Here is an 18,020-nt window from a genome sequence, read left to right as displayed (position 1 = left end):
CAGTTAAGGCTGGATGCTATGGCTTGAGCCTGTAATCCCATCTACTTGGGAGGCTGAGACAGCAGGATCGCCTGAGTCTAGGAGTTTGGGACTAGGCCCTGTCTCTAAAAAGTAAAAAATAAAAAATTAGCCAGGTGTGATGGTGTGCACCTGTAGCTACTTGAGAGGCTGAAGTGGAGAATTGTTTGAGCTCAGGAGTTAGCGGCTGCAGTGAGCCATGATCACACCACTGCACTCCAGCCTGGGCAACAGAGTGAGACTCTGTCTTTAAACAAAGAAACAAATAAACAAAAATGTGGCAGTTAATTTGTGGTCCATTGTAGCACCTAATAATTCATATTTATCATAGTTTTTAATGACCATTTAATAATGTTCAAAGGAAAATCTTTCAGCTGCATTTGGTGTATTTGGGAGTGTTAAGGAGTGAGTCAGCCTACCCCAAAAGGCAAAAGAACATTTTGACTTCTATAGTAGGTGTTGCAGGGTATGTCCCTTTAACTGCCATTTTGAGGAACCACAAGCCAGGTAGTAACTAATTTTCCTTTCCCTCTCTCATTAATCTCTTTAAAATCTAAAAATTTTAAATTAAAAAATTAAAATATTTATTTATTGGTAAGTTAATGTAATTATATTGTGGACCTTTAAAGTAGTTATTTTTGAAGCTATTTTTAGGTATAAAATTATCTCAAAAATAAAGATAATGTATGTACATTAAAGCAAAATTTAAAAACATCTTTATATTGATCATCTGAAGATTTAAGAAAATAGCATTATCAGAAAATATTCTTGGTATTTATTTACACAGTCTAATCAGTTCTTTAACTATATCTGCCTATAATATTAGGTTGCTGGAATTTAAATATTAAAAATATTATCTTTTAAAAAATGTTTTATGAAATTGCCTGTAATCTTCTTCAAAGTTGCATTTGATGGGTTTTAATTTGAAATTGTTGACATTTTGAATTGATGCTTATCTGTGGATCATAATATTTTTAATTAGAAAAATGCTCTCTGCAGGTGTTGAGGTAGCTGGTAAGCTCAGAGCAAATTCTCATAAGCAATCTGTCTTTATTTCTAATAATAAGAATAGTATTTACTATAGATTGAGCTTCTACCATGATCCAGGGCTTGCAATAGCTGTGTTAGGTGGTTTTGTCAGCTAAGCTTCCGTATAGCTGTGTGCTGTGGCTACAACTTTCCCAAACATGACACAACAGCAAGGGTATTTGTGTCCAGTGTAGAGATGTATTGGGCTGCTGAGACTAGGCAGGTGCTATATCTCTTTCTAGAATATTCTGGACAATTGTGTGGCAAAAGAATCAGGTTGTTCTTCATTACCATAAAAGAAGACAAAGTACAAGGGCAGTCATTTGTTGGTTCAGTGATTCAGGCCTTGGTTACTCTTGCTTGACTCTATGTTCTTCCACTTTACAGAGCACGGCTCAGTGGGTTCTTTGTGGCTCCAGAGACAAATAATTACACTTTCTGGATTCAGGCAGACAGCCAAGCTTCCTTGCATTTCAGTTGGTCAGAGGAACCAAGGACTAAGGTATTCACTGTCTTCTCATTTTCCTTTTCTCTGTTGCCAGTCCCATACCCATGAAGAAAGAAAAAATCAAAGTTAAGGCTCTCATGTTTTACAGATAGTTTAACATGCCATTGGATGATCAGGAACTTTAATTGTTGAAAAAGAACTTGTTTGAATGTGAACGTACTATTTATTGAGCATTTACTGTAAGCCAAATATTATGCTACATCTTTTATAGACCTTGTCTCTAGTTTTCACTGCATCTCTGCAAAATGTATGTATGTATGTACATATGTACATATATTATGTCTGTGTTAGTGTGTATATACACATATATACATAAAGATATATGTATGTATCTTTTCCACATGAAGAAATTGAGGCTTGGAAAGATTGTGTGGGCCAGGTGTGGTGGCTCATTCCTGTAATCCTAGTGCTTTGGGAGGCTGAGGCAGGCAGATCACTTGAGCCCAGGAGTTTGAGACCAGCCTGGGCAACATGATAAAACCCTGTCTCTATTAAAAATACAAAAATTAGCCAGGCATGGTGGCGCATGCCTATAGTCCCAACTACTTGAGGGGCTGAGTCAGGAGGATCACCTGAGCCTTGGGCAGTCATGGCTGCCACTGCACTCCAGTCTGGGCAACAGAGTGAGACCTTGTCTTAAAAAAAAAAAAAAAAAAAAAAAAGAAAAAGAAAAAGAAAAAAAAGAAAGATTGTGTGCCCAATCCACTTGGATAGCAAAAGGCACATTCAGGATTCAACCCCAAATTTACCTGACTACAAAACTTGTGCCTTTTCCACTAATTTTGGGTGGAGATGTAGGCAGCTGTATGTAGGAATTCCTCAACAACATTGAAGGATAAGAAAAGATGCCTTTAACAGCAGCCAAAATGCACTTATGCTATTGACAAAGAATCACAATATTTTCCTCAAATTATTACTATGTATGTCTGAAATTGATTTGCTAGTTTATTGGAGAAATGTCATAGATTTTGATGTGATCAAGTCATTCCAGGTCTCTGAAGGGCTTAATACTACCTTCTCCATAGTGTCATGTAATCCTAGGGTTTAGGTTGGTTGTTCCTTCTCTGAACATGGCCCATCTATTCTCATTTGAGTACTACTCAATTGTAAGAGATAGATAGATAGATAGATAGATAGAGAGCTGGAGAAGCATAAATAACCACAGGGCTGAGGTAACTGGGTTAATATGTTAAAAAGGCAGACCAGTTCAAAACTCTCTTGATAGTAGCAGTTCAGACACTTAGTGTTTGAGAAAGAGATGCCTGGAAGCTGCATAGTATTGATCATGATATGCTTATTTGGGCATAGGTGAAAGTGGCCTCCATCAGCGTCGGCACTGCTGACTGGTTTGACTCCTGGGAGCAGAATAGGGATGAAGGGACCTGGCAGCAGAAGACTCCCAAGTTGGAGCTGTTGGGTGGAGCCATGTACTACCTGGAAGCAGAGCATCATGGGATAGCCCCAAGCAGGGGGATGAGGATTGGTGTCCAGATTCACAACACCTGGCTGAATCCTGATGTGGTCACCACTTACCTACGGGAGAAGCACCAGATCCGAGTCCGAGCCCAGAGGCTTCCAGAAGTACAGGTCTGTGTCTCTTTCCAGTCCCATGGAGCTGAACTCTGGAAGGAATAAAGTCCCATGTAGCAGGAGCACTGACTGGGAGCCTGGCGACCTGAGGGGTCATTATAACCTTGCTGTCAAAGAAATAGGATATCTCTTTAACAGCATTGTGAAGATGTTTACAAAAATGTGATGTCTTATTCCTGAGATTATCTTACTCATTGAGTTAGTTTTAGGAATTTAAGTTCCAAGCAAGTCTTCTTTTAGAAACTTATTTCCCAGAAAAGAGACAAGGTCCTCTAAACACACGCCCGACATGTGTGCGTGCATGCATGTGAGCATATACACATTAAATTCCATAATTTTTGACTGATTGAGGTCCTATTTCCCTATAGCCTGTGTTTTCTAAGTCTACTTTGAAAAGGTCATGTCCTTTGGGTCTCTCAGCTGTGCCCCATATTTTCTTTGAAGAGTTTTTATGTGTTATAGTTTTTGTTGTTCACTTTTTGGTGTACAAAGACAAATCAATATGAACTCTGCCCTCTAAAGCTTACAGTCTAAAAGTAAAACATGTGCACAAATAACCATAGAACAAAGTAGAAAGTAACAATTGATTTAAGAGATTAAAAGCTGGCCAGGTGTGGTGGCTCACGCATGTAATCCCAGCACTTTGGGAGGCCAAGGCGGGCTGATCACAAGGTCAAGTGATTGAGACCATCCTGGCCAACATGATGAAACCCCATCTCTACTAAAAATACAAAAATTAGCTGGGCATGGTGGCATGTGCCTGTAATCACAGCTACTTGGGAGGCTGAGGCAGGAGAATTGCTTGAACCAGGGAGTCGGAGGTTGCAGTGAGCCGGCATCACGCCACAGCATTCCAGCCTGGTGACAGAGTGAGACTCCATCTAAAAAAAAAAAAGCTGCATAGAACTTACTCAGTAGCAAAACTATAATGTGCCCTACAGGGAATGTGTTGATGTGTTGGAAGCAAAGCAGAGACTGCATAAGCCTCCAAGAGAGGGTGCATGCCATGGAGCTGCTTCTGCCTGCTGGGCTACCCTTGGGAGAAAGCAATTGGTGAGAGGGGCTGAAAGTGCAGCATTCAGTGGCAACTGTTACATCTCATACTCTCAATCAAGGGGCACAGATAAATAGGAAGACTGACATCTCTGTTAGTCCAACAAAAGTTCTCATTAGGCAATGATGCTGTGTTCCTCAGAGATTTCTGAATGTTAAAGCATTGAAAAGTTAAAATTATAATAAAAAGGAAATAGCAAGTTGAGGAGGAATGTCCTGTGTTCTTAGATTGTCTCTCTGGCTTAATTAGCACCATCATTTAGTCTTGTCTGTCTTGACTTTTTTAGGTGCTGAATGTATCAGGCAGAGGAAACTTCTTCCTTACTTGGGACAATGTCTCTAGTCAGCCAATCCCTGCAAATGCCACAGCCCATCTGGTGGGAGACTTCTTCAAAAAATGAGGGAAGGGGGTGGGAGAACTGGGGGTGGTCTTTATGCTCATGATATAAATTCCTGGCATTTTTTTCCTTTGTAATAGATTCAAACAACCATTGAGGAGTTACTTGCAGTAAAATGCAAAGTGGAACCCCTTTGGTCTAACATCCTTCTCCGGCTTGGATTTGAACGAGGTGCTGTCCCTGGCTTCATTCTGATTGTCTTTTTCATCATGGTCTTCTTTCTTTCTATAAAATGAGAACAATCCCCATTTCCTCTCCAAGGTGATAACAGAGTAAAAAAAAATATGAAACCTGGATTTGGACACTGAGTGGCTGGGGGACTGGCACTGCACTGTGCTTGGGAGGGTGATGCTCGGTGGATGTCAATAGAAAGGAAAGGCATTCCTCCTGGGCTGTTAGATAGAGTGCAGCACCCTCCTATACTCCCCATGCCACACGGTGGGAAAAGGTCAAAGACATAGGTGAGAAACATGCAAACATAGCCAAAACCATGCTAATCTTCTTCAGATTACATCTAAAGGAATTACTACTTAAGAAAGTAGTCTTAAGAAATTCTTAAAATGTTAGGGTATGTTTTTAAAACTACTACTAAGGCGAACTAAATTCTAGTTATTTTTGAACACCTCTTCCATCTTGATATTCCTTGTCTTTTTGCTTCTCAATAGTTTTCCGTATCCTGCTACACAGAGAAAATGCTAAAGGGTTTTCAAGGCTCCAGGGAACACAGAATGAGTTTCTTATAGCTGGAGCTTTCAAGCCAGGTGTGCTGACCACTCATGCTGTGGCCATTCCTCCCAGGGCTGAGGGGCCCATATCATGGTGAACAGGACAGCCCCTACAACAAAGAATTATCCAGCCCCTAAAATATTAATAGTGCTGAGGTTGAAAACTCCTGCTCTAAAGTCTTCTTGTGCCAACAACTTTGTCCCTGAGTTAGAAACCAAGGATGCTGGGGGAGTTAGAGTTGAGGAACTGAGGCTCAGAGAGGTTGAGTTACTTACTCAAGGTTGCATGGGTAATTGGGTTAGAACGGGGGTTTTCTTAAGTGAGATACTCTAAAATCCTCATGCACACATGTAGGGAAGCTCTGTCTTTTTTAATATCTATGCCTGCCTTTCTATTTTATCTGAACTGCATCCAGGCCCAGAAATTTCCAACTCTGATGGGGACCTCACCAGTGGGACGGAGCCCTTCTGTGGCAGGTTCAGCCTCCGTCAGCCTCGACACCTTGTCCTTACTCCCCCGGCTGCCCAGAAGGGCTATCGGCTAGATCAGTATACACACGTGAGTAGCAGTCTTTGTGCTTCTGGGTCAGGTGGGTAGGTATTGGTATTGCTCTCTGGATTCAAGACTGAAAACTCAGAAGCACAAAGGAGTGATTGCTGTGATCTGCCCAAGGTGTTTCAGGCTGAGGTTCTAGGTCTCTCGACTGCTGTTTCAGGTATGAATGGACACCACTGGCCCCCACTTGTGTGTTGTTACCTGGAAATGCCTTTGTATTAGCTGTGAGACTTGTGAAAGTTTTTATTTGCTACAATATTTTCTTTGATCTCTAAGAGTACAGACTGTGTCATTGGACTATCTGGTTTTAAATCCTGATTCCACACCCAATGTACCTTCCATGTCTGTCTTAAGTACAGTATGCCTTCATTTACTCATCTGTAAAATGGACAGTAATGTGGTCTATCTCTCAGGACTGTGGTATAGATTAAATGAGATAATCTAGTAAAGTGCCTGCACAGTTAGGACCCAGTGAAGGCTAATTTTGTTACTCTAGTTGTTGTCATTATTGATGGATTGAATTGTCTGATGCATTTCGCAAACACTTCTTAAATCCTTTGCTTCGATAGCTCCACCACCCTTGTAAAAGAAGTGCAGCTGATTTGCCCTTTGGGAACCGAGTGAGTTTTGCTGGAGTGGTGGAGCTCATGGCAGTAGTTTCTAGTCTTTTCCTAGTTGGGCTGCTGTGGGAGTTGGGGCTAAATGTTTCAGGCTTGAGCTCCTCCCTTCTTCAGCCTCATCTCTTCTGCAGGGGCGCCCAATGGAGGTGATTTTGCCCCCCAGGGAAGAGTTGGCAATGTATGGAGACAGTTTTCATTGTTGCAACTGGGGAAGTGCTATTGGCATCTGGTGGGTGGAGGCCAGGGAAGCTGTTGAACATCCTATAATGCACAGAACAGCCCCTGTGACAAAGAATTATCCAGCCCCTAGAATATTGATAGTGCCGAGGCTGAAAACTCCTGCTCTAAAGTCTTGTGGCAACAGCTTTGCCTTTAATTGAGTTAGAAACCAAGGATGCTGGGGAGTTAGAGTTGAGGAACTGAGGTTCCTCAGAGAGGTTGAGTTACTTGCTCGAGGTTGCACGGGTAATTGGGTTAGAACAGGGGTTTTCTTAAGTGAGATACTCTAAAATCCTCACTGCCAAGCACAGTGCTAAGCATTTAAAAACTCTGTTTGATGACATTTTTTTGGTGTCAGAAAAAGTATTTATTGTATTTTTCCTTAGCTTTATTTAGGTAGGGAAATAACAATTTAAGTTATTTGTCTCTCTGGCTACACTGGTAAGCTCTGGAAGGGCAGCAACTGTGCTGACTCTCTCAGAGCCTATGGCAGGGTTCTAGGGATGTGGACTCCTCACTACGTATTGTTTGAATGACTGCTTCTTGCACTAATAGAACTGAAGGACTTATTTGGTGTCCATAGCTGTGTCTTGCATACAAAGGCCACATGAACAAGATCCTGAAGATGACTGTGTCCTTCACAATCGGCTTTCAAAACATGGTAAAGAATACCACCTGTGACTGGAGTCTCACGAGGACCAGCCCCGAGAGGTAGCTAATCGGTGGGGAGGCGTGGTGGGAATTCAGTCAGCTGGGAGGATTCACTGTCTTGGGGACAGTGACCCACCTCAGGCACTAATGGTCTTATATTTGGGCCTCGTACACTAATTTGGGGATTTGAATATATTTTATTTGACAAAAAAGTTTGACTCCAGAGCAGTTAGTTGTTAAGAATATACTATTCCCTAGAGGGAGTCTGACATTTCTCATAGGGATAGAATTGTAGAACAGCGTAGTTGGGGGAAACCTTAGAGAACATTCTTTGACATGACAGAAAGAGGAAATTTGGGGCCCCAAGAATTTGTGATTCATCAAAATTCATTCAGCTAGTGACCCTGGAATAAAATTCAGCTGTCTTGATCCCTTGATTCAGTGCTTTCCACATAATTCTCATGGGTCTTGTAAATGGTCTTAAACCCAAATGAAACTGGTAATGTCCAGAAGTATCAATCTTCTCTGTGGTTACAGCCTCACATTATAATTTGCTTAAGACACACAGTTAAACTGTAATTTGAAAATGCTGCTGACATTGCATGTCATGGATGAATGATTGACTTAAAAGGTGACTACTAGCGTTATATCCAAGGCTGAGCTGATCCCATCTTGGGTGGGATGTTTGTAGCCTTGGCACCCAGGACTGCTTGGGTGCAGGGGTTCATGGGGTCTCTCTCCTGGCTGCATAGCTCACAGGCCCCCCAGGTTGGGAACAAGGGCTCTAACCGGAGAGGACTGCAAGTGCTCCCTGAGAGCCCAGTTCTACTCCATGCTGTTTTTCAGCTGGCAGTTCCATTGCACTGACCTCTGGGAGACTTGTGTGCGTTGCTCCGGGGATCTCCAGCCCCCTCCGGCAAACTCCCCAGTGCTGGTTCATCAGATTGACCTTCTCCCTCTGGCCCAGGAGACGGGCCTGTTCTATGTGGATGAAATTATTATTGCAGACACAAACGTAACAGGTAATCATCAAATTCTCTCTCCTCCACAAGCCGGTCACATGCCTACCTCAAACTTTCCTGCTAGGGGTTACTGTTTTTTTTAATGAGGAGAGAACAGGTGATCCTCCTTTTTGCCTGCCTTGGCTCTAGAAAACAGATGGGGCTGGGATTATGTGCCTTTGGTACTATGTCTCTCTAGTCCCTCTTCTTTCCTATTTTCCCCACGATTTTCTCTTGCTTCTGGTGTCTGTACTCTTACTCCAGTTTTCCCGCTTTCTTGCTGGGAAATCTTGGTTTCTTCATCTGTAAAATGGGTATAATAAGGACCCTACTTCATTAGATTACTGTGAAGATTAACTAAAGTTTAATATAAAGCACTCCTTACTGGTCTTGTCCATAGAAGGTGTCTAATAAATATAAGCAATTATTGTTATTATTATTATTATTATTATCATCATTAGACTAGCAGGATTTCTCCACCTTTCCATGAGTTAATATGTCATACCAGGTGCTGGAAGGAACACAGCAGTGTCTGTCTCTGTAAATGGGCCAAGAGTCTGATTTACAACCTTCAAGACAGACGCAGTGAGAGTTAGAAGGTAATCATCTTCTTCAGAGAGAAGGCCCTTGTCCTTTCTGTCTCTCCAGACTCTTCCTACTCATTATTTAGAGATCAGGCCTGGCTCTTCCTTCCCGAACTCTCCCTTGACCACTCTTGGGCACAGTGGTCTCACCTGGCTCTTGCCCGCTAGTCTTAGGGACAAAGCCCTCCTCCTGGGCCCTGCTGAGGTGTCTGTGTGTGATGTGCACCCACAGCCAAGGCAGAATGGTGCAGTTTGCCCTCAGTGTCTTCAGGCTTCCAACTTTTGCTCATGTTTCCTTCTCTGTCAAATCCCTTGTGGCTTTGGGGCTCAGCTAGCCTACTTTTTATAGTTTATTTCCCTCTCCAAGAAGAAAAAGATGATACCTTAATTTACATTTTGATTTAGAAAATGTACAACTTTTCAGTCTTTTGCCTAAACATTGCAGTACTGAAGGCAGGGGAACTTGGGGATGGGTGGCAAGAGGACTCTTTATCAGCCTTGAAATTACATCATCTTTGATTCTCATCAAAATCCCATCTCTCCTCTGTTTCCATAGTTTAAGTGTTTTGGGGACATCTGGGTCATTGCTTATTGTTCCAAACCTGTTTGTGCTCTGGCACACTTAGAAAATGACACTACTCAAGTGATGTGCTGGGTGACTGCCTGAATTTTTTGGTGCCCAAGACAACTGGCTGGGGGTCTTTGGTGACCCCAAGTGCTGCCTCAATTTCCAGAAGGCTGAGGGAATCAATATTTCATACACTGGAGTCCACTAGTTGGAAAACTCAGGACTGGATAATAGGTGCTGTTCAGTTTTCTTTTCTCTTCCTTTAATGCCATTCTGCCTCGCCAAACACTTGAAGCCAAGGATTCAGAACTTTTTCTTACTGCCCTCACCTCTTTGCCACCAAATTCTCTGTGTATCTGGAATCATCCAGGGGTGAGGTGAGGTGGGAGCAGGAAGGGAGAGGGCGGAGACAAGAGGGAAGATGGGGGTAGCATACATGAAACGGTCTGCCTCCCACTTTATCACATTAACCCTGCTGGCATGGCTTTGTTTTCAGAATTATTTAATGGCAACATAAACTACACAATTGGGCTCAATATTCATAGTTAATTGTATATCATTTATCTGATCTCAATTTTATACTTGATGATATTCCCCCGACTAATGTCCTCTATGAAACTTCTTTGTATCTCCCACTACCACTGGATAGTGGTAGCTTCCATTTATTTCTTGTTCAGTTCTCAGAAGCCCATGAGTTGGTCCTGTTATCCCCACCTATGGGTGGGGAAACCAAGGCTAAAAGGAGTGGAGTATTTTGCCCCAATTCACACAGCGGAGCTGTGGAGGAGATCGGAATCTGATGATCACTGACCCCCGAACTGATCTACCCAGCTGAGCAAGTAATCATTTATTGACCACCTACTCTATGCCTAGCATGTGCTAAGCATCAAGCATGAGAAGACGAATTAGACAAAGGTGTTGCCCTTAAACTCTTTAAAGTCTCCATTGTAACCAATCTTGGGGAAGAAGCTAAAAGGATGTTGATATTGTGCTGATCATTTTAAATCTTAAATCTCACTAAACTCTCCTTGTCAGATTGATTGCTATCAATCATGCATGTCATAATCCCCGCTTTACACATAAGAAAACTGAGTCTTATGGAGTGTGTGTGGATTAGCTGAGTGGGAATCCAATAGAAGTGAAAAAATCAGGATTTGACCAGTGGTCTCTCTTAAAGCTTGCACCCTTTCTGCACACGTGCTGGCTCCACACTGTGGATAAACACCCAAGTGCCTCTGAGTTCAGTGCTCCTAAGAGGATCAGCTAAACATCCCTAGAGTTGCCAGGGGCTGTGGGAAGGAAAGGAGGAAAGGGTGGCAGGCTACACTGCAATAGATTAACTGTGTAGGAGTGCCTCCAAGAGCATAGGGAGTGACATTTTACTAGCTGTGGGGTTATTGAACTTTTCTATGGAATCAATCTTCATCTCCTTAAATCAGGACCTTGCACTTTCCTTTTTGTACTAAACTGAATGGCTTATCCTCCTGCGTCCTCTCCATGTGTTCTTTATGGCAGCAGATAAGTAGGAATCTATGCTTTAGGTGTGTGCTGAGATCTGAGTAACTCACATTTCCAATTGGGATTTTCCACACAGCAAGTCTACCATCTTAAGTCACTTGATAGTAATTGGATCACTGGTCTCTAGTTTCTCAAGCTGATTCTGGAACGGCTCGCCCAGGGGGCAATCTGGTGGAATCAGTCTCTGTGGTGGGATCCCCTCCGGTCTACAGTGTCACCTCCTGGCTGGCGGGGTGTGGCACGGAGCTCCCGCTCATCACTGCACGGTAAGGAGTGGCTTTTTTACACCTGTCCCTTCTCCTAAGAATGCTTGTTGGCCTTGGGGGACACAGGTGTGACTTTTTTCAGGAAAAGCTACCTGTCTTGTTGCTTAAAGCAATGTTCTCAATCTTGAGAATGCAGCACCAGATTCACCTGGAAGTATTGTTAAAATTACTGGGCCTACTGTCAGAGTTTCTAAGGCAGTAGGTTTGGGGAAAAACCTGACAATTTGCATTTTTAATAAGTTCCTTGGTGATGCTGATTCTGCTGGTCTGGGGACTACACTTTGAGAACTAATTCCGAGTCAGTTAGTTTAAAAATAGTGGCATTTTGTGCTGTTCAGAGGTTCACATCACCACTGTTTTGTTTTGTTGTTCCTTTCATTGCATTCCTCATGTGTTAATCTTGTTGAAATCCTTTGAAATGAAATGTCTAGAGAAGAAAAATAGCTATTTCTAAGAACTCACCACCAGATGGCACTAAAGCCCCATAAGCATTGCTTCATAATAGCCATTTCTAGCCACAGTTTACAAAGCAGTAACTAAGGATCAGGCTTCTTTTAAGCTTCTGGAACACATGTATACTCTAATTTGTTCTTTTAATTTTTCACCTAAACCCCAGTAGAATGGGAAGAATTGAGTGCTCTGCCTTTGATGTATGTATATGTATATGTGGGTGTAGGGATATATATATTCACAGTGTATATATGTGTATACACATATATGTCTAAATATACAGTCATGCACCACATAACAATGTATCTGTCGGTGATGGACCAAATATATGATGGTGGTCCTATAAGATTATACTACCATATTTTTACTGTAGCTTTTGTATGTTTAGCTATGTTTGGATACACAAATATGTAGCATTGTGTTACAATTGCCTACAGTATTCAGTACAGCAGCAGGCTTGTAGCCTAGGAGCAACAGGCTATACCATATAGCCTAGGTGTGTGGTAGGCTGTACCATCTAGGTTTGTGTAAGTAAACTGCATGATGGTTGCACAATGATGAGACTGTCTAAGGATGCATTTCTTAAAATGTATCCTCACTGTTAAGTGATGCATAACTGTATAGGTTTCTTTCTCTCATCTTTTTCTCATATGTTCCAAAATGAGTTCTCGTACCTACAGCATGCTGCAATGGCATATTAAAGGCAGGTGCAGAAAGTTTGAACCTGTGCTTTACTTTCCTTGACTAAATGTTTGTTCCATGGTCCTCTGGGCAGGAAAAGCAATAAAACCATCAATTGAAAATGAAGAGGTGAGACATCTTCAGTGGCAGAGAGGAAGCCCACCATATCGGTAGGCTCTAAATGCCAACATTTTTAGCTCTGAAATGATAGACACGAATTAAGTTACTCTGAAATGATTCTCACATCGAATGGTCCTGAAAACTCCCTTACTGAGTTTCCTCAGGTCCCTTAGCTCTTTCTGGAAGGCTGCAGCCTAAGCAAGACAGGACATCCTTCAGACAAGGTCCTCCTAGGTGCACACCCCAATCCAGACGTTAATACTTTGTTTCTGACGTGCCACAGCTCTGTGCCCACTGAAGGAACAGAAGAGGGATCTGGACTAGTCCTGGTGACGACACAGAGACGACAGCGGACAAGTCCACCTCTAGGAGGACACTTTCACATCCAGCTTCCTAATACAGTGATTTCTGGTAAAGGGGTGATTGGGGTTGCAACAATTCTCACTCACATATTCTCACTCACATTCCCAAGGGAACAACATCCTGGGAGGTTGTCAGACAGGTGATAATATTAAAGCTATTTTATTTATTTTCCAGTGTCTGAAAGTGACATTCTTAAAGTGAAAGATTTGGAAAGGGACTTATTGTTAATGCTACCCCAACCTTTACATTTTGTAGATGCAGAAGATGTATAGATGTGGAAACTGAGTGGATCAGCTTCCTGGGACTGTTGTAAGGAGTTAACCACAAACTTGGTGGCTTCAAACAGCAAAAAATGATTCTCCCCCAGTTCTGGGGCCAGAAGTCCAAAATCAAGTTGTCGGCAGGGCCACACTCCTGTGAAGTATTTGCTCCTGGCTCTTCTGGCTTCTGGTGGTGGCTAGCATGTCTTGGCTGTGGCCATATCACTCCAACCACCGCCTCTGTGGTCACGTTGCTTCTTCCTCTTCTATCTCAAAATTTTCTCTGCCTCTCTCTTATAAGGGTACCTATTATATAATTGTATTTAGGGTCCACCTGGGATAATCTAGGACAGATTTTTCCTCTCAAGACCCTTAGCCACATCTTTTGCCATATGCAGTTTATTATTTTGCTTTATAAGTTAACATTCATATTTTCTGGGGATTAGGCCATTAGGCCATCTTTTAGGGGGTTCACCATTCAGCCAACTACACTGAAGCTTGCCAAAAGGTCATACAAATAGTTGATGACAGGGTCCAGTTGTGAACCCAGGTATTTGATTCCTGGGTCAGTCCTCTTCTTTCTAGAGTTTTATAGACCAAGATACATGGTAGCCATGGTCCGTCAGAGTTAGACTTAATGGTGACACCATGTACTATGGAGGATTTCAGTGGTCCCAACAAATGTAGAAAGAACTTTCAGATGCAATTAGAGTAGTGTTTGTAAATCTTCAAGAATACATACAATGCACAAAGAACAAAGATTAGAAGTGATAATGATATGTTACTTATTTGGTAGAAACATGAGGAATCAGAACCAAGGCTCAGTAGAACTTGAGAGGGGCTGTATAAAAGTTGGAACATGGTCCAAAAGTCTTTCGCCCTTCCAAGCAGAAAGTCCCTAGGCCTGCACAGGACCTTCTTGGGTGGGAGGAACAGAGTGATGTTTTTATTATAATAGGGTGACTCTGGAGAAGTCGAAGATCCCTAGGTGTTGATTCCGGTAAATGGGGGAAAAAACATCAATCGTGCCCTGCCTCTATGAGGCCCATTACTGTGCTATTTATATTTGATTTTACTTCTCATGGATGACAGCTCATCCGTAGAGACTTCCTGCTACTGATTTCTATCACTGATGATCCTCAGATCACCGCCTGCAAAACAACTGGGAAAGTCAGCCTTGGCCTGGCCTTTTGAATGATGATGGATTTGAAACTCTGTATAAATGTAGAAACATGTTTTGTAAAAGGATAACAATTTCGTTCGCAATTTAGAAATGCAGTGATATTTTATTAACCCTTCAGGGCAGCGTGGAATTCAAGAGAAATGCTCTTGAGTAGGTAGAAGGCAACCTGTGTTTTCATGTAAACCTGTCTTTCTGCATTGGAAAGCTTCTGCGTATGGTTGGGTTTCATTTTCTTCATCCCTAAAGTAGGCATTAGGATGCCCAATGACCCACCTCACAGGGCTGCTGGGAGCAGCTAATGAAACGGGAACTTCTGGTAGAGCACAAAGCAGGGTTCAAACACAGAGAGCTGTTATTCCTCTGTGGGGACATGGAATGGGGAAGCAGGTCGTTGGGCTTAAAGAAAATTCTAATAGAGAAACTGAAGTTAAATGCCAACATTCCTCAGCTGGGCTGGCCAAGTTTTTATGGGTGTCAGCTGTTGTACGCCTCCCTCACTCCCTGTGAAAAGTGGCCAACTTTTCTCTGTTCACAGGGCCAGCTAAATTTTTCCAGGGAAGATCTAATATTTAATTATGCTTTCAGGCATTACAAGGGTGTGTGGAGTTTACATTTTGAGTTGACAGTTGAGATGGTTTTATCTGACATGGCTGTGCTCTCTGATTGCTGTGTGATATGGTATGAGTGAAAGATAGTGTAATATAAAAAGTGGGCATCTACTTGTCTTTACCTTAGGAAAAAATGGTTTAATTACGGCTGGGGATTCTACTGAAGTTCTATTTTGACAGAAGGGTCTCCTGAACATTTGATAGGCATCCTAGTATGTATCGTGTTATGCTTGAGGATGAAACTCTGTAAGGTGGATTAATTAGTGTCTGTGTTTTCTGTATCAAAACCTTCTCTCACAGATGTCCCTGTACAAATTTCTGCTCATCACCTTCACCAGCTCTTACAGAATAATGCCGATGACTTCACATCCAGGTACCTCAATGCCAGTGACTTCACTGTGAAGGAGGATCTATACACTTGCTACGAACACGTGTGGACCTTGTCCTGGTCCACTCAGATTGGGGATTTGCCCAATTTTATCAGGGTATGTATAGTATCCCTTCTAGTGGCATGGATTTGCTGCCCTGGAGAAATTCTGCAAAAAAAAAAAAATCAGAATTATACAAATGGAAAATGTCATGAATTATTAATTTTGTTGGAATATTCGAGTAAAAGGATTCTATGAACTTTCTTTCTGGAAGTTTTCAACACATATTTTGTATCTCATATCCCTGAAAAAGCAATTTAAACCCAACATCTCCCTTCCTAACTCAGTGTAGGTAGTGAAGTTATTGGTCAGTGTCCACCATGCAATAATTCTACATCTGTTATTGGATAATTTAAGCAGATGTGATTGACTTAGATGATCGTGGAAGCAGATGGCATAGCAGAAGGAAGTTTAGAAAAGAATTTGCTGTCTTTGGGTAATGACAAAACCAGATGCTCTTGCATATTTAGGGTTTTAAAAAATAATCTAATGATCATCTAGCATTTGGTTATTATAAAATGAAGCCCAAGATGAAAATTTTTCCTAGTTGTATGGTGGTGTGGGTTATCTGGTTTTCAATCGAAATTCTAGAAAGGAGATGGAGGAAGAATGGGAGACCTTGCTCTTATCTCATGGCACTGTTTCTTTCCACTTTATTTTAATATTTTGGATTGCAAACATATAAAATGGAAAAGCGTGGAGAAGCAAAGTGTCTCAAGACTTAGAGAGAAGATTGATTTATTGTACCTCTTTTGGCAATCCACTTGCAAATGAATATTTCTCTAATCTACTGGGACTTTCCTTAGCCATTATTTACTGTTACGTTTCTATATTTCAATTCTCTGTCACTCTGCTTTCACTTTCTAGCTGTCTGATTATCTGAAACACAGTGTGAAAAAACTCTTTATTATTTGATTAGACGAGATTAGATTTCGGTTCCATGACAGAATTTACCAGAAATGTAACCATCTCAGGTCTCTGATGAAAACCTTACTGGAGTGAATCCTGCTGCAGCCACACGTGTGGTATATGATGGTGGAGTTTTTCTTGGACCCATATTTGGAGACATGTTGGCTACTGCCAACCAGCATACTCAGGTGAGAGTGAACGGGCCACCCTAAGTGCAAGCTCCAGTTTCAAGCCTAACTCACTCCTCACTGATTTGTAACATGGACCCATTGATTTAGCTCTTAAGGGTCATTTTGCCAATGTGTACTTATGGCTGTCCTTTTTCTACCCCCACAGGGTATGTACAGGTCCCTGAAAATATAAATGCCTTGTAACCACAATATTCTATTATAATTATTGATACTGTTGTTATGGTACAAAAAATTGATAATCTCTATAGCTAAATATGATCTATGCTTCTACCTGGTGGTATCAAAAAGTAAATGAGCTAAGTCATTCTTTTTGTCTTTAAAATGTCCTTTTATTTTTTTCCTATCTTCCCATATTTCTGTTATAGGTCATCTGCTTTCAATTTGATAAAGTTTTAAAATACAAACGCAATAAAGAATAATATTATCAACACCTGGGGACACAAACTGAAAATTGACGTTGTCAACATTCTGATATATTTATATTTTTTGTCTTTATGGAAAAAATGAAACAGTACAGATAAAATTGAAGTGTTCTTTATTGTCCATGCCATTCCAATACCTCTTCCTTTAATAAGGAAACACTGTCATAAATATAATCTGTATGCTATTAATGCATTTTTTATACATAGAGAATCAGTGGGGTCACATCTTTTTTACCTTTCTCATTTCCAAGTAGTTTTTGAGTTCTATTAGATTAACATTAGTTCCAGTGAAAGGGAAAGATATATAGTCTCTCTTTAGGAATCTACCATTCTGTGACAAAAGAGACCCCAAATAAAGTGTCCAAATACACTCTAGTCTTTAGTTATATATTCACAGAGTGGTGGAAGGAATGCACCGAATTTGTTGGTCTTTACTAGCAAATAAAGGGCTTGTCACATAAAGTAGGTACCTGGTTGGAAATACAGAGTGATAAGAAGTCCTTATGCAGTTTAAGTTTATGAAATTTACTTCTATATGACAGAGATAAATTTACTCAATATTTATCACATTTAATTACAGAAATGGGGTTCAGCATGTCCACCATCATTTTAAGAAAGCTTCATGTGTTTTGAGCCATTCATTGCAATTTAAGATTAATTACTGGAAAAATAGAAAAAAGGAATAAGAATTAGCGAATCATGAACACGTGTCAGCTTGGGAGCACTTCACATATACTTTGTGAATACCCTGGTAGATATGAAATGCATAAAATGGAAAAGAAATTTTGCCTCATTTCAGGTGGTTGTGCGAGTGAATGATGTACCAGCTCATTGCCCAGGTTCCTGCTCTTTCCGGTACCTCCAAGGGTCAACTCCCTGTGTCCATTCTGTGTGGTACTCCGTTGGTATGATTTGTGACTTGGCTCTGAGATGGGCATAAGCCGGAGACTTGCAGTGATTTTGTTAGAGGCCATGTAGCTGGTGATGGGTGGGTAGAAGATAAATTAGTTCATTAGGCGGAGGTTGAGTGACGTAGCAGAAAGTGTATTTTTTGGTCCATCTAAGGGATATGGTCATGATTTGAAATGGGGAGAGATGGAC

At 41.4% G+C, this 18,020-nt stretch overlaps 1 protein-coding gene across 6 annotated transcripts in view; it reads left to right on the top strand.

Moving 5' to 3' along the window:
* The window catches only part of PKHD1 (PKHD1 ciliary IPT domain containing fibrocystin/polyductin), a 484,536-nt gene that overhangs the window by 31,967 nt on the left and 434,549 nt on the right, over positions 1-18,020 (top strand). For all 6 annotated transcript variants that reach the window (XM_518534.6, XM_016955664.3, XM_009451446.4 and 3 more), the window contains 12 exons: positions 1,435-1,549; positions 2,864-3,142; positions 4,486-4,575; positions 4,677-4,767; positions 5,738-5,880; positions 7,300-7,427; positions 8,214-8,389; positions 11,166-11,304; positions 12,839-12,966; positions 15,270-15,454; positions 16,372-16,494; positions 17,719-17,824. In XM_518534.6, the coding sequence (XP_518534.5) occupies positions 1,435-1,549; positions 2,864-3,142; positions 4,486-4,575; positions 4,677-4,767; positions 5,738-5,880; positions 7,300-7,427; positions 8,214-8,389; positions 11,166-11,304; positions 12,839-12,966; positions 15,270-15,454; positions 16,372-16,494; positions 17,719-17,824 (1,703 nt within the window). The remainder of the gene's footprint in view (positions 1-1,434; positions 1,550-2,863; positions 3,143-4,485; positions 4,576-4,676; positions 4,768-5,737; positions 5,881-7,299; positions 7,428-8,213; positions 8,390-11,165; positions 11,305-12,838; positions 12,967-15,269; positions 15,455-16,371; positions 16,495-17,718; positions 17,825-18,020) is intronic.

The sequence above is a fragment of the Pan troglodytes genome, chromosome 5, assembly GCF_028858775.2.
Source record: "Pan troglodytes isolate AG18354 chromosome 5, NHGRI_mPanTro3-v2.0_pri, whole genome shotgun sequence".
Lineage (NCBI taxonomy): Eukaryota > Metazoa > Chordata > Mammalia > Primates > Hominidae > Pan > Pan troglodytes.
This window is presented reverse-complemented; position numbering and strand designations above follow the sequence as displayed.